At 51.1% G+C, this 21,900-nt stretch overlaps 10 protein-coding genes across 10 annotated transcripts; 4 read left to right on the top strand and 6 right to left on the bottom strand.

Annotated features, from left to right (window-relative positions):
• Nucleotides 1-462: 462 nt before the first annotated feature.
• ASPBRDRAFT_182953 (F-box domain protein) lies at nt 463-2,147 on the top strand (the record flags this gene model as incomplete). Its single annotated transcript, XM_067619992.1, has 3 exons — nt 463-523; nt 607-986; nt 1,098-2,147. 3 exons carry the CDS (start codon nt 466-468, stop codon nt 2,145-2,147), a joined length of 1,488 nt encoding a protein of 495 aa, XP_067476998.1.
• Nucleotides 2,148-2,879: 732 nt separating this feature from the next.
• Nucleotides 2,880-3,985, top strand: ASPBRDRAFT_67589 (uncharacterized protein; the record flags this gene model as incomplete). The annotated part of the gene is made up of 5 exons (XM_067628926.1): nt 2,880-2,995; nt 3,141-3,174; nt 3,233-3,333; nt 3,397-3,569; nt 3,644-3,985. Coding segments are annotated over 5 exons (616 nt in total), but the record flags the coding sequence as incomplete, so codon positions are not given.
• Nucleotides 3,986-4,569: 584 nt separating this feature from the next.
• Nucleotides 4,570-7,066, bottom strand: ASPBRDRAFT_157893 (transcription factor domain-containing protein; the record flags this gene model as incomplete). Its single annotated transcript, XM_067619428.1, has 4 exons — nt 4,570-5,959; nt 6,005-6,719; nt 6,772-6,924; nt 6,981-7,066. The coding sequence occupies 4 exons, from the start codon at nt 7,064-7,066 to the stop codon at nt 4,649-4,651; spliced, it is 2,265 nt and encodes a 754-aa protein (XP_067476996.1). The 3' UTR covers nt 4,570-4,648.
• A 319-nt stretch (nt 7,067-7,385) lies between these two features.
• On the bottom strand, nt 7,386-9,757 carry ASPBRDRAFT_77143 (putative copper amine oxidase). Its single transcript, XM_067629349.1, has 4 exons — nt 9,378-9,757; nt 8,747-9,323; nt 7,728-8,698; nt 7,386-7,678 (listed from the first exon to the last, which is right to left on the bottom strand). The coding sequence occupies exons 1-4, from the start codon at nt 9,707-9,709 to the stop codon at nt 7,543-7,545; spliced, it is 2,016 nt and encodes a 671-aa protein (XP_067476995.1). The 5' UTR covers nt 9,710-9,757; the 3' UTR covers nt 7,386-7,542.
• A 341-nt stretch (nt 9,758-10,098) lies between these two features.
• On the bottom strand, nt 10,099-12,090 carry ASPBRDRAFT_157887 (uncharacterized protein). The gene is made up of 2 exons (XM_067619427.1): nt 10,658-12,090; nt 10,099-10,605 (listed from the first exon to the last, which is right to left on the bottom strand). The coding sequence occupies exons 1-2, from the start codon at nt 11,738-11,740 to the stop codon at nt 10,243-10,245; spliced, it is 1,446 nt and encodes a 481-aa protein (XP_067476994.1). The 5' UTR covers nt 11,741-12,090; the 3' UTR covers nt 10,099-10,242.
• Nucleotides 11,826-12,370, bottom strand: ASPBRDRAFT_286076 (uncharacterized protein). Its single transcript, XM_067622533.1, has one exon. The coding sequence runs from the start codon at nt 12,257-12,259 to the stop codon at nt 11,912-11,914; it is 348 nt and encodes a 115-aa protein (XP_067476993.1). The 5' UTR covers nt 12,260-12,370; the 3' UTR covers nt 11,826-11,911.
• Nucleotides 12,371-13,611: 1,241 nt separating this feature from the next.
• ASPBRDRAFT_130803 (uncharacterized protein) lies at nt 13,612-15,660 on the bottom strand (the record flags this gene model as incomplete). The annotated part of the gene is made up of 6 exons (XM_067618259.1): nt 13,612-14,098; nt 14,153-14,497; nt 14,555-14,694; nt 14,748-15,367; nt 15,431-15,514; nt 15,579-15,660. 6 exons carry the CDS (start codon nt 15,658-15,660, stop codon nt 13,612-13,614), a joined length of 1,758 nt encoding a protein of 585 aa, XP_067476992.1.
• A 1,991-nt stretch (nt 15,661-17,651) lies between these two features.
• Nucleotides 17,652-18,590, top strand: ASPBRDRAFT_57361 (UbiA family prenyltransferase; the record flags this gene model as incomplete). The annotated part of the gene is made up of 3 exons (XM_067627728.1): nt 17,652-17,856; nt 17,912-18,388; nt 18,508-18,590. The coding sequence occupies 3 exons, from the start codon at nt 17,652-17,654 to the stop codon at nt 18,588-18,590; spliced, it is 765 nt and encodes a 254-aa protein (XP_067476991.1).
• Nucleotides 18,591-19,490: 900 nt separating this feature from the next.
• ASPBRDRAFT_131029 (uncharacterized protein) lies at nt 19,491-21,010 on the top strand (the record flags this gene model as incomplete). Its single annotated transcript, XM_067618288.1, has 3 exons — nt 19,491-19,826; nt 19,875-20,785; nt 20,851-21,010. 3 exons carry the CDS (start codon nt 19,491-19,493, stop codon nt 21,008-21,010), a joined length of 1,407 nt encoding a protein of 468 aa, XP_067476990.1.
• A 34-nt stretch (nt 21,011-21,044) lies between these two features.
• On the bottom strand, nt 21,045-21,714 carry ASPBRDRAFT_285962 (uncharacterized protein). Its single transcript, XM_067622532.1, has 3 exons — nt 21,406-21,714; nt 21,241-21,321; nt 21,045-21,182 (listed from the first exon to the last, which is right to left on the bottom strand). Exons 1-3 carry the CDS (start codon nt 21,587-21,589, stop codon nt 21,079-21,081), a joined length of 369 nt encoding a protein of 122 aa, XP_067476989.1. The 5' UTR covers nt 21,590-21,714; the 3' UTR covers nt 21,045-21,078.
• Nucleotides 21,715-21,900: the final 186 nt, after the last annotated feature.

Genomic DNA, 21,900 nt, shown 5'->3' with positions numbered 1-21,900 from the left:
CAAACTCGCCAAGTCGTTTGTGGCTTCTAATATACCTCTTCCGCTTCCTTTCCGGCCATTGCCGAATTCGCTTTCCTGTTCGGCCCCGGATACCAAGGTTAGTATGTTACTGTTATAATTTTTTTTTGTCTATAAACAGTGGTAATCTATTGCATTCCTCGGTCTATAGTTATGTACATCCTTACGCGCCACATATCAGGTGGTCCACAGAGCACTCCGTTCTATCCTATATTCCCCCAGGATCTCGGGTGTGACGGTCATTTCTCACTTACATTCCCCGCTGACATGCGCATGACGCATATCCGGAGTCGGGGGAATACTGAAAAGGGATATAGTATATAAGTGGCTCACGGCAGTTCAATTTGTCTGAGTACGTATATTTACAAGAATAATATCATATTTCTACCCGTAACATCTACCCGATGTTTATACCATGATGACTTCCAAGTTTTCGAGAGCGGTTGCATGATTTGTGGCATGGGAATTCAGCCGCCACAACGCTGGGCAACGCAGTTCCGGGCAGGTGAGCTTTCCTCGCCTCCTCCTATCTTCGTTCGTCTTCCCCAACCCATCTGACCCATCCTATAGTCTACTGTTCCCCGACAGGCGTGAAGGTGACGGTTCCGTTGTGTATGGCACCCTCTGAGTATCGAGTCCGTATCCCGGCCGATGCGGTGACGGACGAATGGACGTCTGAGAGGATTCCCGAGCATGACCAGACTGACCTGTACCTATTCCATGAACCCTGCTGGCAACGCCTCGTGAAGCATTTCAGTCCCCATGAATTCGATGTGGGTTATGTTTTCGAGGCACTAGAATATTTGCCACTGCCTTCATTTCACGATTGCAACAAACGCATACCATTCGACCTCGAGCCTCCTTACATGTGGGACGCAGTAGATGATGGACCTGAGAGTCGGTCCCTTCCTGCCAACTTGAAGGACCTTATGAAATGCGCTAAAGCACGTCCGATGCTCCGGTGCCCTGTGCTCTCTCCTTCCCCGATGGTCGCAGACCCATTCCAGCGGCTGCCGCTGGAAATCATCGAAGTGATAGCTGTCCTATTGCCGACCCGGGATGTACTGAACCTCCGCCAGGTATCACGCGGCGCAGCCCCAATCTTCGGCAGCTTGGCCTTCTGGAAGACACGATTCGACCTGAATGCAGAGCGTGGGTTTCTATGGCCAGTCGTGCGAGATCTGAGAACCACAGAGAAGGGCCATGGTTTTGATTGGAGGCTCCTGTATCACTGCACGTGTCATCTCAACTGTAGCTATTGGTTTCGCCTGGAGTTGAAGTCCTGGGAGGCGCTCCGGTGGCTTCGCGATACAGCCTTGGCTTTGGCCTCTGGGACGCCCCGTCCACTGGACAATCGCGGTGATGCCTTACATTACTACCATAACGCCATGGTTGGAAATACGCACCTCGAAGTGGTGGACATTGACTCTCGCGTGCTTCAAATTGCGGTCTCTGCACATATGGACTGTGACTGCGGGTCTGTGTGTATTACAGGACTGGAGTTCTTCTTCGAGAATCGACCAAAGGCCATCTTGGGATATACATCGCCGGGGGCAACGCAGGTCCCTGGCATAGAGCACAGAAACTATGAGCGGCCATGGTTAGCCTATCCTAGAGTCAGGGTTCTGATGGATCTCGTGGACTTCAAAGGGATCCTGGTGACCCGTGAGCCTGATGGGGTTTATGGTGTGTTTATATGTCAGAGCATGGACGAATACCGAAAGTACGGGCGCCAACATCGGGAGTATTCTGTAGGCCTCAGCGACTATGGCCAATATATGGATGAGGGGTTATGCACTGCCTCTCTGGAAGAGGTCACGCAGGTCGTGGCGGTATTCGACGTGAGTATATACGAATCTTCCTCTCTTTCAGTTTTATCTCTCTCTCTCTCTCTCTCTCGCTCGCTCGCTCGCTCACGTCGTCGATTCTCTTACATATATACTGAGAGCGAAGTAATAGAACCACAGAATGTTAGATCTTGGTATCCGGGGTCGAACAGCAAAGCGAAATCGGCAATGGCCGGAAAGGAAGCTAAAGAGGCATATCGAATCCCTCAAAGACTATGGCGTGTTAGCACGGGGTCTGGAGTGGAAATGACCGTCAACAGAGCTACAGTCAGTTTGCGGTAGGGCGAACTATAATCATTCTTCTTTTGTCTAGGATGCCGTTTTGGATTGCGAGGCACCGACATGCTACAATCAGCATGATATTACAAGGCATAACAGTTATAGCCATATTAATTGGAACACCACTGCCTGTATCTGCTCCGAAATCCATAATTCGAGCAATATTACAGCCAGATATTTAGGCGAGTGTAAAATCGCTGAATATTTGATTGAACAATTAAACCTACCTCATAGCTTCTGAGACTCCCAACCCACGGCACTGCTGAAGAAAGGGTGCCCCGGAAGGAGCTCCTCAGGGAGGGGAGGATTGATCCTATACTGAACGCAACAACCATCTAATTGGGTCGCGTGTTTGTCTTCCGTCATTTTCTGTTCTACGTGCTCGATAGTGAACCGGATAGGTGAATCAAGTCTTTTTTCCACAACTGCAGTGCTGTCGAGACTATCTATGGCTCAGCAGGCGACTTTTTCTGACTTTGCAGGCACCTCGGTCGCAAGAGACACTTGAAAGTTGCCTTTGGCATTGCTTGGAGTGTCGTTCTTATGGCCTGGTGTGCTTTTAATCTGCCGATGGTTGAACGCTACTTCAGGAAGCATTGTACACGGAGTCGGTTGTGCTCAGCTCACCTGCCTAATAGGAAAGCCTTGGTCAGGATCACGAGGTGCCCACCGACTATTACTGCACGCGACTCCTCAGTCACCAACGGCCTCAAACAATTACGTGACCATATACTCCATACACAACAATACGCCTCATGCGAGTGCTCAACAGCAATTCAAACAATGCAACAGTCGCGGTAGCTCGCTAAAACTTAGTCTAACACTGAATCAAAGGAGTATTTATAGAGAAGGTACCCCCCCCCCTCCCAGCCTCCTCTTCCTTCTCTCTCTCTTCACCTCCCCCTCCTTCCTCTACCTGCCCATTCTGTTCCTTTCCTTTCCTTTCCTTTCCTCTCCACTGGCGAACTTTCATCTCACAAAAGTGTATGTACAAAGGAGCTACTGGTTTCAACTTCCATTCCACAGAAGTGTAAGTACAAAGGATCCATCGATTCACTTTCTCTTACTTAGCTTACGCGTGCTAACAGTGTCTTCTCGAGCAATAACCACCAGCACCACCCCCCCTACTACTACTACTACTACTACTACTACCACTACTACCACGACTACGATGTCCGCTCCTGCCCAAGTATGTCTTCTTCCATCCTACCTACAACTACCACTACAACAACACCATCTCACAGAATTCCAGTATTTTTCGATCGAGAAGGCGACGTTCCACGCGCCGGTGGCCCCGGGCACCACCACCTTCCCCCCACCCCGACAAAGCTCGTACGCTTCGGCGCAAGGAGAATAAAAAAGGCCAAGAAGAAGAAGACACAGAAGAAGAAGCTCGTTGAGGGCCGCGCTACGGCCAGAGAGTTGGTAAGCAATGAACTGTTGCTTCTCCTACATTGGGCAAAGAAAGCACAGGGACTGACTACGGATTGCTATTCCAGCTGGAGGAGGCCGAGCGCCTCGAGAAGGCGGCCGCGGCGGAAGAGGAGGAGGCGAGGAGGAAGCGGGCCAGCGCCGCGTCGCGAAGCTGCGGGCGAGCGGCCGCGACGGAGAAGGAGGGGGGGGGAGGGGGGGAAAGAAGAAGGAAGAGGAGGGTTTGCCCCTCCGCCTCAAGGAGCAGTCTGAGACCATGATGACGGATGAGTAGATTCTTAGTCGTTGGATCAAGATAAGCGTTGAGGCAGTAATGGTTGGATCACGCTGGCGCCGCCATCAACCAACCACCTACCTCTTTCACGCAGCGCAGCGCTCAGATATAACAATACAACACATATATTTCTCTGCATTCTTGCTTCCTTCGCTAGTAGCCGTATGAACAATGATTGATGTGTCTATCTCCCAGCGCAACCATTCATATGTGTGATTTGCTATATAACTGGAGAGTACGGGGACACTACCATCACACCTGCCAGGCTGTCTCTCCACCGGCATCCTGCCATCTACTGTACTAGTACTCTAGAAAGTGACCTGGGCTTATCTTGTCTTCAGTGTAAGCAGAAAATACGACCGCCTACTGTTCTATTTTACTTTCTGCCTGAGTCCAATACAATCACTGCCTCAGGCGATAAAATAATGCTCCGAACAGCAAACTATAAGATACTTGAAACCTAATTGGAGTCATAACAAGATCATACAACATACACTTGCTGGTTGTAGTACTGCTTTAGACTGATTACTGGCTCTTTGCAAGGCCCTGGGGGCCTATATAATACAGATTGACGTCGCATAGACCATATAACTTGTATATCAAGAAGGTTCTATAATCTGTATCACCCTGCAGCTACCTGCTGGCGTCATCTGCCTGCCTCAAGTATAGGGCCTCAGGCAGTGAATAGAGGCCTCAGGTAAGGGACTGGAATAGAACAATAGGCAGTAGCATTTCGGCTAGTTTTACAAGCAAGCCATATCTATTACGATAGGCACAGGGTGTGGCATGAGGATCTCCCCTACAGTAACCCTGCCATGACCCTCGTTAACGCCTCGTCCTCGGCATTCAATGCCTCGATCCCTGCGCCATCAGTTCCATTTCCATGCGCGGCATCGGGCACCTCCGTCTGCGCCCTCGGATCAAAGTAAAGCCCGCCCGCCATTTCAAAGAAACTAGTCAGATCCTCACAGCTCTCCTGCTGATCATCAACCGCGGCTGCAGTTGCTGGCCAGTAAGCCGACACTGACAGTGGTTGCTGAGGAACATTGTGAAATCCCGAGAGTTGGTGCTGCAGATGTGACGGGTAGGGTGTATCCACTGGAGTATAAGGTACGGCTGCAGACATACTAGTCGTGGATATCGACTGTTGTCGCTTAGGGGTTTGGTGCGCGTGTTGTTGTTGGTTTTGGAGCTGAGCCCCAGCTTGTCGGGGCGACTTACTTCCCAGGTTCAAACGGATAAGTTTCAAACTCCGGATGATCTTCTGCAGACGACGGGATGTGCGCGCTCGAGTGGACGATCGGCGGACCATGTCGACGGCTTTGTAGAATTCTGGACGGCAGACCTGGCTGAATCTAGACGGGGCGTGAAGCACAGCTAGGAATAGCGCAGCGAGAGCGGAGATGAGGAAGTAGTTGAATGGTTCGGGACGTTGGAAGTAGATGTCCGAGACACGGCTGAAGAAGTCGAGCATGTGTACGGTGCTTTTGGCGGTTTCAACGGCAATGGAGGCACTAGGTACGCTCTCTTCGATGCTCTCGGTGCTGAGGAGATATTGTCTGTAGACGAGAATGCGCAGCTGATTCGCTTGTAATGCTAGTAGCACTTGCAGCATCATCATGCTGTCTGCCTGGGCATTAGGACCGGTAGATGATGATCGCTGGGACGGGTCGAAGCGTAGCTCTGGAGGAATCGATTGGATCCATTGCTGTACTTGGAAGTCCAGGTATGAGCAGTAGTCGGCTGTGGCAGCTCGGGGACGCGTGCGCCAGCCTACCACCAGACCCCAGATCTTGGAGCTCAGTCGTGCGTACGATATCATACAGGTCAAGTATGGCGTTGAGGTACCCGGCTCTGGTAGGTTCGTGTCCATGTCGGAATCCTGGATGGCGAACGGCAGGCCTGTCCCGAACGACCATTTCCGATCAAGCACATATATGCACCAGAACAGCCTGCTAGCATATGTTCTGTGTAGTTCTCCTGGAAATACACCCCCTGTCTTTAACCATGTCTCCTGGCAATGTAGGCCGAGTTGGACGGCACCTCGGACAGCAGACCCGATTGTGCGCCACGCAAGCACTTCGTCGTCGCGGTAGGAATGGAAGATAGACTGGTTCGTTAGCTAAGGACATCAGTTGAGAATGAGCAAACATACCACTAAAGTCAGAATAAGCAACTCCTTCATGTCCACCTCAGGGATCTTGTACCGTGACGCGAACTGATCCTCGACGCTATCCGCCAACCAAGCCGCTCGTTCACTGCGACCGTGTGATTCCGCCAACAAGGCGGTTGCTACAATGATCTTCAGCACCTCCACATCTCGAGCAAAGAACCAATCCTGGTCTTCGGTCTTGGGCGAGCGCGACTCATTGGGACCGTTGCCCTCATCCCGGAAGTACTCGACCACGTACGCACGCACGCTGTCGAGGTCCACACACGGATAGATCAGGCCAACGGTATGTTCGTAAACCGTCACCAGTCGCAAGGTCTCTGTTAGGCCTATGCACCTGAGAGGGTCGCCTGACAAGGCTTCCGAGTCTGGGAGAGGTGCTGGACTCGGCGCTGCTGCCGAGTCGGTTTCGTCCGCTTCGCCATCGCTGCCTTCGGATGGCTTCTGTCGCCCAGTGAGACCGAACTCGGCACTGGTCGGACCGACGTAGCTAGGAGACTTGGGACGGTTCAGGATCCGCTGGAGACCCGTATTGGCCGAGGCAGAGGATATCGTCGACATGGAAGTGGGAATGCTAGTATTGTTTGCAGGAGTGGTCACGGATGTTGATTCCAAGTGGCGAAGACGAGCGGCCATGGCTCGCATTTCGCGTTGAAGAGATGCGATTTGCTGGTCAACGGTCTGCAGTCGACTGGACAGTCTGTCATATCTGCGTCAGTGATATAGCTGGAGATAGCGATAGTGAGAATTACCGCTCATCCTTGACAGAGTCATCAACCGAAGGAGAAGCCGTGTTGGCGACAATGTAAGCATTCGGGGCGTAGACGCAGCGAACGTTGTCTCTGACACAGCGCGAACACACTGGCTCGCCGCTGCATTTCAGCTTGCGTCGCTTACACTCATTGCTATGAGGGTCAGTCAAGCCAGAAGCCAAGAAACCATGCGTGGAGGATTAGCGTACCAAGCGACCTGGGTATATTTGGCGCGCTTTTTGGTCCGAGGCGGTTCCGGAGTGTTGCTGCCTCGCTTAGCTGGGTCGCTGTCCATGGAGGATTTATTTTCGCGAACAGGGCACAAATCGATCGCGTTAGATTAAGTGTCTTGGATTCAGCACCCCACTGGGGTGACAATAGCTACTGATTCCGATGTAGGTGTTCGCGCAGGAGAATGGAAGATGGGGTTCGGAAAGATTGCTGGAGGGAGGCGCAAACTTAAATTTCGTTCCGAGCAATCCGAGGTCGGCGGAGCGCAGACACTATCAATCTTATGCCCAGGCCACCACATTTTAGGAAGACTGGATCGGCTATTCAATTGTTACGCTAAAATATCGGGCATAAGGCTGATAAGACTATCACTACATTTCTGTGGGGCTTAAGGCAACCCCCAAGTTGCCTCTGCAACAGGATCACTGAAAATTCAACCAATATATATCAAGAACCGGATCCACATCCGGTCCAAAATCTCAGCTATTGTATATGTACATTGTAGTCATCATTCATGTCCCAAAATAGTCCTAACAGCTCTTAAATGTGCGCATTACGGCAACAGTCATTGCCGACCACCCGCGACGAGACGTTCTTGTCCGATGGCACATCCAACGAGGGGTTGGCCGTGAAGAAGTCCGCGGGTCGGATCATCAGCTGGAAGATTTCAACGGGCCTAATACAGTCAGCATGCTACCATGAAAGATAGTACAGGGGTCACTTACATCACAGGCCAATCTTCCACTCGGGGATTGTGGGTAATGCCAAAGGTGCTCCAGACCACGACATCCGTGTCGACCACGGAATCTCCTCGCTTCACGGCATCCGACACTCCCTCGATTTCCTCCTGGCTCTGCAGCGTGTACCGACCACCAGCATATAGTTCACCATCGCGGTACTTGGTTACCCACACGTGGTGCTGAGCAAACTGTGCGCGTCTCGCTTGGATCGAGTTGGGGTCGGCCAGCAGGCGCTGTGTCGCCAACGGAATGAACTTGTATCCCACGGGCTTCTGGCTAATCGGGTTGATTTTGTGGGGATTAACCATCTTGACGGTGCGGTTGAGCTCTGGCGCGGCATCGAAGAAGCCAGATCGCTCCATGGTCTCTGTGTTGACCTTGTAGAAGTTGCCGTTCGGGTTGGTCACGGCGTTCATAGGCACGGGGTGAGACTCTTCCACCTGCACCGAGTTGTTGGGCCCGTCGATGGCCGGGTCGATACGCACACAGAAAATGTGCTGGTGGTTCTGGGCCAGCACGCCGCCACTGACGACGTTGCCGTACTCGCTGACCTTGCCAGCGTCAATGTTGACCACGTTCAAGATACCCGTGGCACGCGACTCAACCGTGATGCCGCCCGACTGATCGAACTTATAGGCGAAGATGTACTCGTAGTTGGCCAGGGTGATGATGAACTGCACGACCAATTCGCGATGACGGGTGACCACCGCGCGACCGGTACGCCAGTTGGAATGCTTCCAGCCAATACCGTTGTCCTGCTCATGCAAGCAGATGGCGTTAGGCATCTTCTTGGCCGAGCCATCGGGACCCGTCATCACGGCATCAAAGTACTTGATGACACCCAGGCAATCACATCCGATGGAAAGGTTGTTGGCCATGTTACCACCGCCACCATCACCAAAGTCGAAAGCCTGCTTGCGGTGGAACGGAGGTCGAGGGTCGGCGTATGGTACAGTCTATAGAGTCAGCTATTGGAACCATGCTGCGGGCCAAGATGAACCTACCATCTCACTGATGCTCAGACGGTGAATCACACTACGACCATCATACCACACGTCGTGAATGGTAGCACCCTCACGGGGGTTGAATGCCACGCGGAATCGCCACTTCTGCCACTCCACGAGCGACTCCTCAGTGATGCGGAAGGAAGGCCCTTCAGGCTGAACCACGTTCAACGGCTTGAGGTCCTTCCGCGTTCCCCCAGGAAGCAACTCGGGCACATAATCGGAGTCTTTGCAGTGACCAATGATATCTCTCTTGAAGGTCTGCTCTGTAAGGCCCTCTCCCTTACCACCCGTGGCCGGACGGTCGACCCGAATAATCTCCTGGGTAAGAGCATCCATCACGGGAATGAGAGGCAGAGGGTAGGAGTAGAAGTTGGCATCGGGGTTGTTCTTGCGCTTATCCGTGGCAAAGCACAGACCCTGGAAGTACCGCCGCTTCTCTTCGACGTAGTCGAGTCCACCATATGGCCACGGCTCGATGACGACCTCGAAGCCTTCGGGGAGATCGAAGTCGGCTAGGGCTTTTTGGAACAGGGGAGAGGCGAAACAACGCTCGACCAGGGTATCAAATTCGCTCCTAGAGACACTGCATTAGTATTCCCTCGTCCATGGGAGTGCTTGAAATACGCACAAAGTCAAGGAGGCATGGTGCTCCTTTCCCACTACACGATGCTGTACACGCTGACGTGTGCCGACATCGACAATGGATTCCTCAAAAGAAGGGATTCGATCGTTCCCAATAACATCGTACTGACACAGAGCCAGACGAGGTGGACGAGGAGAGGTTGGGCTCAAACGACCGGAGTGCTCCAGAGCGAGGAACTCAAGGAGCTGTGCCTTGGGAGGCTCTGACAGGTAAATTTCCCGAAAGTCAATGACTGTGTTGGGGTGCTGCGCGATAATGACATCGCGAGCAATGTTGGTCTCCTCCTCAGAGAGGATGGCAAGGGGATGAGGAAGCATGGTGAAAAGATGTGAAGATGAGGAGATGAAAGATGGACCAGAATAACCACACCGACTGGGGATTATGCGGGGGAAGCTGAGCTCATATGTACGAACCCCGGCGTATTACTTTCCCTTTTGGGCCTGATGACTAGGCTCGGAAACTCGGAATGGGCGGAATGGGAGACCCTGGACTGACAGGTACAACGTGAGGGAGCCAATGGCGGAACCGCTCCGTGTCAGGCGAGGGCCGATTGGTTCCCGCGGCCGATAAACTCCTTGCTGGGCGATATGTTATCGCTATCGGGCAGTGATAAGCAGAGGGGAGGCGCCGATTCCATCATACTGTGATAAACTCCCCAAGCAGCAGTCCTCCCATTGCAAATACGAGTATGTAAAGTAGGCATGATCGGACAGCTAATAATTAAGATTATCTATCGTTAGTATGGCATGATCCAGGACATCTATCATAGTATGTACAATCGTCAAAACATGAACACCCACTCGCCAATCAATCGGGTATCAGCAACATCACGTCTTCCCTTACACCCCATCTAGAAGATGCGTTCGATGCTAGGCTTCATCCACATCGTCTTCTCACACTGGTGAGACGCCCGCCAGTTCTTGATTTTCTCCAAATCCCATCCGGAGGACAGCCGCACCGACGAGTCGCCCAGTTTCTTCTTCGCGCCCAGTCGCATCGTGCGAACAAAGACACAATGTCCCGAGGAGTCATACGTGAAACTGAGGCACTGTGCATGGTCATGACACGCCGCCTGGCAGGCCTCAAACGAGCCGTGGGCCGGTGATTCGGGGGGCTCCTGCCATCCGCCCCAGTCTCCGTTGTCCCAATCGGACATGTGGTCGACGGTTCCCAGCTTCAAATATTCGAACAGATCGGCGTAGATCAATGGACGCTAGAAAGACTACATTAGTGAGTTGATATACGATAGGAGACGGAAGGCTCACCGTTCGATCCCGCTGGTTTTCCCATCGCATCAATCCAGTCATGTCCGATAACAGAGTCTTGTGCATACTAATCACCGGCTGGCACCAGTAGGCATCGTCAAACGGAATCCCATGCAGTGGATGGGGATTGAACATGGGCCAAAATCCTGATAGCTCGACACCCTTTTCATGCAATGCCCAGCCGAGTATCGAATCTCCACAGCAGTCCGCTTTGATAATATCCTCGTACTGTTCACTCAGTTGGGGCTGGATATACTCCCCATGAGGTCCGACCTCTCTGGACACCAATTTATCGACAGCTGCGGTAGACAGGACGAATCCGGAGCCGCCGTAGGCAAAATAAGAGACCTTCTTCTCGTCGATTCGCCGTCCCGGGGACGGAGAGCCCATATATAAGGGGGTATTAGGGTCAAACTGATCCAAAAACCGAAACATATTATCCCAAACCACGTATGTGTCGGACTCCAAAAAGACGAACCAATCCGCCGTAGGATTAATTTCGTATGCGCGCTCTACCATGGGGAGGAACTTGAAGCGATCGAGTCTCCATCCTTGCGGGGCCGCTACCGTCTTGTCGTCTCCTCGCTGAAGCGCATCGTATGCCTCAAAGTCGGAAGTGTTGGCTCGGAATGATTCGGGAAGGGCGGCCAGGATGTCGTGAACGCGATGGCCTTTGATTTGCGACTCTCGATCGGAGACGATGATGAGGTTGGGAATGCAGCGAGTCACGCTGGAGATTTGCGCGTCGACGCGATCAGCCGGCTCGGAGGCGCCGATTTTCAGAACAACCTGGACGCGCGACAGGAGATAGGAAGGGAATAAGTCGCAAAGCTGGTCGTCATTTTTGACGGAATTCTGCACATGAGGGAAGCGGGAGGTCGTTTCCCACTCCCAGAAATCGGGTTCGCCTGAATGCGAGTGGTGGCGATATAGCGATGTCGGGTCGAAGGGCGGTGCGCCCAATTCGAGTTTGAAGACGGAGGCTGCGACGACAACGAAGAGAATCAAGGCCAGGATATTGGTGACCTTGCGCGACGGGATCGCAAAGTAGGGACGCCGACAGTGGACGGGTTCCCGGCCCATTTTGTATAATAGCCAACGGGTAGGCGGAGACAAATAAGTAAAGGTAGCACAACACCGTATCCGGGATAAATAGGAGAAATAGGCGATAAGCTAAGAATAAACGACGCTGCGATATACCAAGTCAAAGCTGGAGGACTCGAGTATCAGGCATAGCAGCACTCGAGTCTTCGTTCAGCCAACGCGGGGAGAGACAATCCAGTAAGAGTAATTGTGACGCATGGAGAATGAGGGCAGGTTCACATAAAACAAACTTGCGCCACAAGAGAAACAGACACAGAATGGATCAACGAGAAGTACCGCAGCTTGTTGACGGTAAAGGGGGTAGATGAAGAGTTTAAGAGGCACTTGAGGGGATGGAGATAGTGTAATTTCACGGCGGTGGATTAGGACAGAGTGAAAGAGACCCTGGCGCTGCCTATCAATCCACGCCGCCAAATGAACCACGATGGGTCCCCAGGAAGTTAAAACGGTGCCAATAGGGCTGGCAAAACTTGGCATGGCTGGTGATGACGATACCATGTATAACTACTGATCAGTAGGACCATTGGCTCAATACTGTCAACTGATCATGATGCCTTTCGTTGTTGTGTCCTCATTTCACCACCAGTTCTCAGTATAGATACGACGCAGGTGTCCTACACGACCTTGAGTGTAGTAATTTACGGATACTGTTATGATAGTGAGAAAAGCCAGAGGTGATGATGGCATCAACGGGTGGTACCCATAGCCCCACTCCTACCTGCTAATTGGCTATATAATCTCCACTCTTAACTCATTGGGACTATCTCAGCCAATGAGCTTTCACAAAGTAAAATTACCCAAGCCCGTGACGCGATGACGGCACCGCGGGAGAAGCAAGAGGAAATTTCGGGACACGGAAACCTACACACTGTCAAGGTAGTATTTTTCTCTCTTCTCTTATCTAGTCTCCTGTGTGGTAGAGCTTCCCTTTCTCTTTTCACCAAATTAACTACTCTTTCCTCGTGCCATTTTAGCTATAATAGTAATGCCATGAAGTCCTCTACTCTAAGCTGTGCACGGTGGATGCGATCATGCGTACAAACCCTGTCTGTCCCTGCTAGCGCCGTGAGTTGATACAGGGGTGCGGTGATGCTATCTATTTGAGTGGATCCCTCTTTTTCCCTTCCTCTCTTTTCCAGGGACGGCAATAAAGCCAGGAACGGTACGGTCGAACCCCTTTAAATCCTTGGTAGTAATATCAACTATCGACCCAGATATTGAAATTCTAGATTGCAATGGATCCTTGGAAACTAGCTTGCACTGTAGCACTATCGTTTGATATTTTGAAGATGGTGGGAACAACCACCGCCTGGCAGTAATTGGCAATGTTCCGATCGTCGCCTCAGGCATTCAACTGACTGTTCTGGGTTTGTTCTCTTTACTTTTTAGTGCGCCACAGACCGCGTTAATTATAGTAACTCGTCATAAGCACTTGGATCGGGAGGGACTCCGAGCATAGTGCAGCAACATCCATAAGCAGTCGAGTAATCTCCGAATGTCGCGCTACGTACTCCGGACTAGATAAGCACTCCCTTCATTCGATCTCCAATCATGATTGTACTTGTCCTTTTGAGTCTCCTACCTGCATTCCACTAACAGGGACGAAGGAAGGCTAGTGGATGTCATTTGACAGCACACAAATCCTAGATACTCCTGACGCGTCCTCTGAAAGTTTACTGACCTTTCAAGGTGAACGCATACAGGATGTCAATAGTATGAATGGAAGGCCCTCTGCATTACTTCCAACCCCATGCAAGATGCAACGATACCATCTACGAACCAAATCAATAAACCTCCATAAATCAACGCCAAAACCAGCTTAATGCATTAGCACCTCATGAGTACACAGCTCACCCCTTCTCAACCCTCGCAACGCCATCCATCTCTGGTATATTAGGAGTCTTTTGCCACCAATTCCCAGAAGCCATATCCTGTGTGCCACTCCCTCCATCTGTGCCCAATTCATGTGTCGTCTCGCCGCTGCTGAGTTCTACCAGCCTGGTTTGGGGCTGCTCATAGACGGGTGGATACGCCATGGCAGCAGTCTCTTGGCTGGGCTGGGCACGTTTGCGCTTGACTAAGAAAAAGGCAAGCCCCGCAATGGCACTGGCCCCGACCGCCGCCCCAACTGTGGCTCCCGCAATGCCTCCTTTAGAGAGTGAAGTACCTTTGGAGCTGCCGGTGCTGCTACTGGCGTTTGACGATGACGAGGTCGAATTATTGCCGGCTGTTGTCGAATTGGTGGTGGGGGTGATGACTGCTTTCTGGAACATTGTCGCCAACGCGGTGTCGTTGAACCCATTCTTCGGTTGGGTGACATTGGCACCGCCCGTGGAGCTGTTTGTGGCTCATCAGCAGTAGAACTAACATTCCAAGATCGGTTCAACATACCTTCCACCAATGACGTTGGTGATTGCTGAGCTGAGAGCGTATTCTGATTCATCGTCGGCATTATAATCAGTGAGCCAGGTATGCTGGTTCAGATCGAAGATGGCCAGTCCGTTCTCAAAGGTGCCCGTGTCGCAGTTCACCGGCTTCGGCTCATACTCCGAGCTGTCTGTAGGGATCGTTCCTCCAACCACAAGCATAGTATGCTTTCCGAGAACATTGCATGTGTGCTTTTCGCGGATACTGCTGCCCTCGTTCACGCGGATCCATCTGAATGACGGCAATGAAAGAACGTATACATCGCCGTCGGAGTTTCCGGTGGTCGCAGCCATTCCGCCAAACATGTAGCTGGATTTGAGATATGTCAATGCCCGCAACAGTTGGTGCGTAACCATCAATACTTACATGGAGAACGATGACCGGTCTTGCGCTGCCACCGTCACGCTGCAGCCCGCCATCCGCCAGTTGGGAATATCGCCAGTACTCTGCTGCGTGTACCATTTCTGGTTCGCAATATCATATAGGGTGATGTATTCCATGGGGTTCTAGCTCTTGTCAGCTGACACACACAGGGCAATAATAGAGGAAAAGAACGTACATGGAAGGTCGCATTCGTTTGGCTCGAACAAAGGAGCGACAGCTTATGCCCGACGGGATACTTATACCCACCAAAGGCTACTAGAAGCCCCTCATCCCCAACATCCTCCAGGATATTCACATATCCCGCTCCAATAGTCCCATAATTATTCATCTCAGATGTCGACAGATTCGACCACGTCAGGGTAGATTGATCCAGGACCAACAATCCACTAACAATCTCCACGTCTGCTCCCGGAGTACCATAGATGTTCGGATTCCCGCCCGGGTCTTCAACACCCCCAAGATAGTACGCTTTATTCTGGGAGTGCGAAACAACAGCCCCTCCCTCTATTAGCCGAACCAGCGGCACACCGCCGAACCCATCGTTCGTCCAGTTATTGTTCTGGATGTTGTACTTCCAAGTCTCGACGGGCGGGACGGTCGTGGGTCCATCGCGACCGCTTTTATACCCGCCGTAGAAATAGAGGTTCTCGCCGTCGTTGAACGCGGACCCTTCGTCGAGGAAGGTTGGGTAATCGTCGGGGTTGGATGCATTGTACGGTTTGTCAATGTGGGTGAAGAGATCGGAATCGGTATTCGAGAAGGACTTGGAGACGTCGACGGTCTGCAGGTCGCGGACTGGATTCGAGATATTAGAACAATGCTCGCCAGTGAATCATGCGCATAGGAGGTGATACATACTGGCATAAGCCGAGATAGTATTATTATCCTCGAGGTAGCGCACTTCCCCGCCGTCAATGAACAAGGTCTGGTTATTAATAATAGCTAAGACACTGCAAGTCAGCAAGCAACGCAGCCAAGAGAGCCCACAAACATTATGCGAACTCACAAGAATGAAATGTCCGGGTGCAGTATTTCCTTGCAGCTGTCAAGGAGGCATACAACCCGACGACCTGCGCGAGACCCTTCATCGTGAAGGTCCAGTCGATAATTTACCTGAACCACTACCACAAGAGGAAGCGGTCATGGACTGAAGACTGTTCAAACATGGGCAGACAGAAACAAGTTGGAAGGCAAGTCTTCACCCCTAAAGAAATTAAAGTAAAATTCCGGCCCCCAAAACGGCCCACGCGAGGGCGTGAAGAAGGCCATGCGCCATAGCCTCGCTCTAAATCCGCGATCGGCAGACTGAGGGTTTCCACGAGGGGGGCATCGGCGGTGGAATACGAATGTCGCTATTTGCAGTTGTGTCCAGCGTAGAGATTCCGTCAAAGGGCTTGATGGGCAAGCATTGAGGATCATAAAGCCCGCCGAGTATCTCTTACTCGGTCTCTAGCTCTCAGGTATGGCCGATATGGTTAATGGTAAAGGTGACGATGAGACCCTTGAACCTTTCCTACTGAGTCCCACTAGTCTTTAGCAAAGCTTGGCACCACGCTACCAGGATCCTGGCCATCTCGGAGGCACGGATGAGTGGTCACATTTCTTCGGGCGCACTTGCTTTAATCAAGTAGACTCTAGCCTGACAACAATATCATGAGTAATGTCCTTCATCCACACGTGGCACCCGAGACACACCTTGAGGCTTGTGATGAATCTGGAGTTGGTGACTAACAGGGAGATTTTCTCCGGATCTGCTGCAGCCTGCAGCACTGAATGTGGTCCTTTTCACAGAATTAGTTCGTTTCCACGATCTGTGTCCAATGTAGTAAAAGGAAAAATCAAGTGGAGTATGTGTTCGTATAGATCCCCATAGTCAACTATGTGTCTGAACTCTGAAGGGAAAGAAGGCGGATGGATCCTTGTATGACTCGCGACGGGATTCCTGCCTGAGGCACTCAACTAGCACCCCAACATCCGAGAGTGTACCTTTTCGAAGATAGCAAAGGACAATTTATCTATACTTACGTCTGTTCTACATTTCAGTTTCCCTGAGTGATTACTTGTGTAGCCTGTCTCATCCATAGGCGCTAAATCATCAGTCCGATGTATGCCAATTCGGAGTGTGTACTGAAAGGATTGAACTCCCCCCCTTCTTTAGTAACCATGCGTACCGCGAGAATACCTTCTATTCTTAACGTAGGCGCAGGACATTGGCTTCATCTTTCCGTTATGACCCTAGAGCAAGCTTCCTGGTAAGTATTCGTCTCGGCTGTTCACAACGGGCCGCAGATTCCAGTGAGAGAAAACCAGTCTCGATTCCAAGAACAATGAATCATTGGAGATGACTGTCACTCATCATAATGGTTACCTTTACAGCTGAAATGTCCTTCCATGTAACCCGCAATCTACAGCACAATATGGGTTCTTATGAGTATCAATTGCACTTCCTCGCGTTCGCCAATGCATTGTTGATGGATGCCCCCTTGCGCCGGTGATTACATCTTCTGAAGCTCTATGATGGATGTAACGTCACGGTGGCTTGCAGTATCTAGCGAATTAGAACCCAATTTGCGGCAGAAAGGCACTCGTCGAAAGCTTCCCTCCCTTTGGAAAAGCAGACATTAAAATTGTTTTCCGGGTTGGATTTCCGGTCCTTGTTCGTGTTAATTATTCAAGGCTCTTGTAATCCACGGATCGAAATCTCGAGTTTACTCGACCAAGCGCGTGAGATATTGGGTTTCTAAGCCATTTCATACTCTGTCTTGATATCCCAGAGATCCGTCTCGAGGAAGACGTCTCCATCAGACCCCTTGCTTGCTAGGCGACGTCAATCTACGAATCCTTCTCTCTAGTCTTGCCTCTCCCCCTAGCGTTAGAGTGGCAAAAGCAACTAGCACTAATGCATATCTTTTCCTTCTGACACCGCATCCTTCGGCTGTTTTAAGTATACTAGTATTTCCTATATATATAGGTTGAAAGTAGTATCCGTAAGTAGTATGTTTGTAGTAGACAAACTCCTAGATTTATGCATTCAGCCTGCCTTCTCATACCACCCTGTTATCCGCATTACAATTACAGGATGAGTCCAGCGGTAAATCGCGTCGATGGTTCCAGAAATAATGTGCTGTTCTGTCTTTATACAGCAGTAAGGAGGGAGGTCAAACTAACATATTCGCTCATGGAGAGCAATTTTGACGCAGCCTTTGTTCCTTTCCCCATATTCACTACAGCTTCGTTAATATACAGAAGGGCAACCTATCAGGAAGCCATATCATCTCTTGCCTGTACGATTGATAATATACCACCTATGACTCCTTCATAGTTGACAGGAATTGGCAGATGCAACACTCTATGGTTTCTTCTTCTCCTACAGCATCGATCTGGCGAACAACGCCGAAGGAGGGGCAATCGAAGACCACATCAACAAACCAAATCGACCAATCGTGCAGTCCCGAACCACTGTGGCTGCAACAAAAATACGCTTTTACATGGCATGTGGAACATGGCTCCTATTGAGCTACGTCTTGGACCTCTACATTTGGTCTCTGCTTTGGATAGTCATTCTCCTTTTCCACTATCAGTTGCACGTCTCGAGGATAGGACCAGCAAAGGATCTCTCTATGGCTTTGGGCGTCATTTCCCAACTCATGGCCTGTTGGAAGCTGGGAGGCTCGGATACGGAGTCTGGCTGGAGATGGGTGAAATTGATTATCGTGTGGACTTTCTTCACCGTCCCTATCCAGGACTTCCGTGATATACCGGGTGATTTGGCCGCCGGGCGTAAAACGACGCCGATTCTTCTAGGGGATTACCCTGGTATGTGTGTGCATATTTTCCCAATATTATTTGTCTTACCTTTTTTTGTCATCCATTCACCGATCTCCCACCCCCATTTCTGCTTCTGCTGTTCTGATCATCATCGTCGTCATCCGCAGCTCGAATCTATACCTCCTTGGGGCTTATGTCGACGGAGGTAAGCTTTCACGATACTATAATTCCCAACTGCTGCTACTACTAAGTAATTTACTACTCGATGCCGAGGCTGACGTGGATTTAGTGCATCCTCATATGCCATAGAGTATTCGAGCATGGATATAGTGCACCCACGGCACTCATGACTCTCATAATAGGTCTTGTCACTCTCCGTCTCGTCTATCGTTTGATTTCATTCAGAACCATCGAGCACGACCGAGTTTCATACAGGTGGTACGTCAAACTGTATCACTTGATCCTACTTACCGCATGCGTCTCCTTCATCTCTCGGGATTACAGTCATGATATAAAGCCGTCGCTATAACTCTGGTTAGTGACAACCTTCGCAAAAAGCTTGGCTTCGTATGAGGGGAGGATAAACAGCTATCAGGGAAGTCGTATCGTCGTTCCGGGTTGAGCGCTTTCCGTAAAAGCTTCAATAAGGATGGAGTCATAATTTCTACTTTGCAGTGAGCATTCAGGGAGCATGAGCAGTACTCGGTAGGATTCTGCATCAGGACTACCGTTGACTTGGTAATAGCGACCTCATGGGCCTCCGCAATTAACTCTCGGCCCGCTCTGTGGGACACACTGGTGGCCAGAATAATGTACAAAGACGGCCAGCTGCTAGACTAATAAAGTTGAATGACAGCAGCTGTCCACTTTCACCCACGTGGGGTGGCCTTAATATCGCCGGGGTTGAGGCATTCCATTGCGTTTCCCTGGAGAGACGAGCGTATGTGCACGTGGGAGATTGTCGCAACTGAGTGGAAGCCGACGGTCGGCAAACGGCAGGCTGGTTTCATTGCAGGCCAAATTCAGTTCAACGACAGCAGAAGAGCACAATGAGACTACGAGGAAGTGGTGGAGACATAGGAGTTATATTTGAACAGCCTCCCCGCCACCAGAGGTCACGATGACCAGCATCTATGAAGGGTTGGTTGACATGATCTCGGTGTTGTTCTCCTTGCTGGCCTCCGCAGGGAATCCCGCCCTCGCGGCCCGCGACGACACCTTCTACCCTCCCCTCAACCACACCACCTACATTACCAACGCCTCGCTCGGCACCTATGGAGGCCTCTATAGCGCCCCGGCAGATCAGGCCAGTAGTCCTACGCCACAGGATGTCTACAACTACTGTTCCATGCCCCATCCCCGGGCAGAGACCTACTCTCTTCCACCTCCCGTCGCCAACCAGTCCGTCTCTGCTCGTCTAGTCTATCTCGAATACGTGCAGCGTCATCAACGCCGCACCCCATACAATATCCTTCCGGGCGGCGAGGTATGGGCTCGGCCATGTACTTAGTTGGTCTAGCTAACATCGTTCTAGAATCAGGAGTATCGCTGCAACAACCTGCAGGCTCATCTCTACGCCTCCCCGGTCTCCCAGGGTCCTGCTCCGATCCCCGTCTATGGCCAAACATATTCCGATCCCTCCAACCCATTCTTGACCGACTACGTCAATGGATCGTGTCAGTACCCTCAATTGACAATTGGGGGCTTTTTGGATGGCTATCAGCACGGTCGCGACCTTCGCGCCGTGTATAGGGATCAATTGCAGCTCATCCCCTCGTCACCAGACGAGGACAATGGCAAGAAGATCTGGCTCCGTTCTAGTAACTCGGCTCTCACCCAAGAGTCCGCCGGTGGGGTCTTGCGAGGTATATGGCCCGATTACAGCGGACCTCTGCCGCTACACCAGCAGGCTTCCGGGGTCGACACGGTCGACCAGGGCTTCTCCTGTTCCGCTCGCAGCGAGGTGCTCTCCGCCATTGAGTCTACGGCAGAATGGAACGAGCATCTGGCAGTCACCCAGTCCCTCCGTAGTCAATTGGCGACCATGTTCGACGCCGACACCTCCAGCTGGATGTCGACGTTTGACCATTTCTCAGACAATTTCCAGGCCCGCCTCTGCAATGGCTACGAGCTACCCTGCAGCCTGCAGAATGACACCCAGTGTGCCACTACTGGCCAGGCAGACGAAGTCTTCCGTGCGGGTGACTGGGAGTGGAATTACTGGTGGCGACACAACGCGAATGCTACTCGGTACATCCAACTAGTCGAAGGACTGTTCATCGGAGAGATTGTTCGCCATCTGGAAGCGGTACAGGAAGGGACATCTGAGCTAGTGTATAGCCACACTTTTGTTCATGATGGGGATCTTGGACCCATCCTTGGTGCGTTGGGAATCAAAGCCTTGCGGTGGCCGGGTATGGGATCGAACATTGCATTTGAGATATGGTACGTTATCTTCTATCCGAAGCCTCCTTCCGATAATATCCAGCATGAGACTCACGAGGTTATAGGCAAAATTCAGATGAAGACCTCTACGCCCGCGTGCTGTATAGCGGGCACGCGATCGAAACAATCTACGGCACATTGGATTGGATACCTCTATCGTCCTTGATCGGCATTCTTCAGCCGTATATTCCAGACGACATCGTCTCGATGTGTCAGTCTAGCTAATGTTGGGATACAGTACACATGGATACGCTCGCTGGATAACTCTTCTTCGGAATATACACGAAAAATAATTAATACTGGCAGCAATAGCAATAGACCCCATCTGAGCAACACTGGGGGAACTCTCCATCACAACAGACGGCTCGAGAGCAAGGCGGCGAGCAGACGTAGCAAGCTGAAGGGTTCTCAGTCAACTTTTATCTGTGTGGTCTTTGTAGCTGTGTAGAACGTACAGTCAGCGCTATCACCAAGCATCTTCTGCGCCGAGGCGATAGTATCGAGCACGGGTTCTTGATTAGCTCTAGTCATCCGAGCTATTTAATTACTATCAGCAGATAAACTTGCTTTCGGAATAGTTATCACTGGTAATAGTTTGAATAATTTTGAAGAATCCTCACATATCGTTCGGGCATGATCTGCGGCATGAATTGTCAACAGGCTGAGCCCGAGCGTCCAAGTATATAGTGCCGCCTTCATTGTCGTCCTCAGCTGTGGGCAATTGTCTTCCAGTGGAATTGTTGGTGAACCATGGTGAATCAGATCCTTCCCAGTCTCATTTCTTGTTACTATATATCCTGTCATTGCAGTCAGCTGCAACCATCACTCGACACAGCAGACATCTTGGCTGCATATCTCTTATCACCTGGTACTAATCAAATGTGCTGCCTCAGGCATAAAGATGTCACCTGCTGCCGAGTGAAAGAATTCCCGGAAAACCTTCCATCGGGAATCTCTCCCCACCAAATCAATAGCTTCCTCATTATCGCTCCATTGTTCTCCACCATCGGCACATCGGGTCCAACTACCTCCGATGCAGCGTGCATAATTGGACATGTCGCTACTCCACCCGCCTGTCACAACGCATAACTCAATCATAGCCATTAAGGTCCAGA

Source organism: Aspergillus brasiliensis (genome assembly GCF_001889945.1).
Source record: "Aspergillus brasiliensis CBS 101740 unplaced genomic scaffold ASPBRscaffold_10, whole genome shotgun sequence".
Taxonomy (NCBI): domain Eukaryota; kingdom Fungi; phylum Ascomycota; class Eurotiomycetes; order Eurotiales; family Aspergillaceae; genus Aspergillus; species Aspergillus brasiliensis.
Note: the sequence above shows the minus strand (reverse complement) of the source record. Positions and strands in the feature narration are given on the sequence as shown.

Bases quoted from the DNA above. Each gene is read 5' to 3' on its own strand.
- ASPBRDRAFT_77143 (XM_067629349.1), bottom strand. From the start codon at position 9,709: ATGCTTCCTCATCCCCTTGCCATCCTCTCTGAGGAGGAGACCAACATT. The intron at 9,324-9,377 runs GTGCGTATTTCA...CAGTGTCTCTAG, and splicing joins CACCATGCCTCCTTGACTTT to GAGCGAATTTGATACCCTGG. The intron at 8,699-8,746 runs GTAGGTTCATCT...CTGACTCTATAG, and splicing joins GTCTGAGCATCAGTGAGATG to ACTGTACCATACGCCGACCC.
- ASPBRDRAFT_157887 (XM_067619427.1), bottom strand. From the start codon at position 11,740: ATGGGCCGGGAACCCGTCCACTGTCGGCGTCCCTACTTTGCGATCCCG. The intron at 10,606-10,657 runs GTGAGCCTTCCG...TAGTCTTTCTAG, and splicing joins AAAACCAGCGGGATCGAACG to CGTCCATTGATCTACGCCGA.
- ASPBRDRAFT_286076 (XM_067622533.1), bottom strand. From the start codon at position 12,259: ATGGTATCGTCATCACCAGCCATGCCAAGTTTTGCCAGCCCTATTGGC.
- ASPBRDRAFT_285962 (XM_067622532.1), bottom strand. From the start codon at position 21,589: ATGACAGGATATATAGTAACAAGAAATGAGACTGGGAAGGATCTGATT. The intron at 21,322-21,405 runs GTGAGGATTCTT...GTAATTAAATAG, and splicing joins AGATCATGCCCGAACGATAT to CTCGGATGACTAGAGCTAAT. The intron at 21,183-21,240 runs GTACGTTCTACA...AGAACCCTTCAG, and splicing joins GCTTGGTGATAGCGCTGACT to CTTGCTACGTCTGCTCGCCG.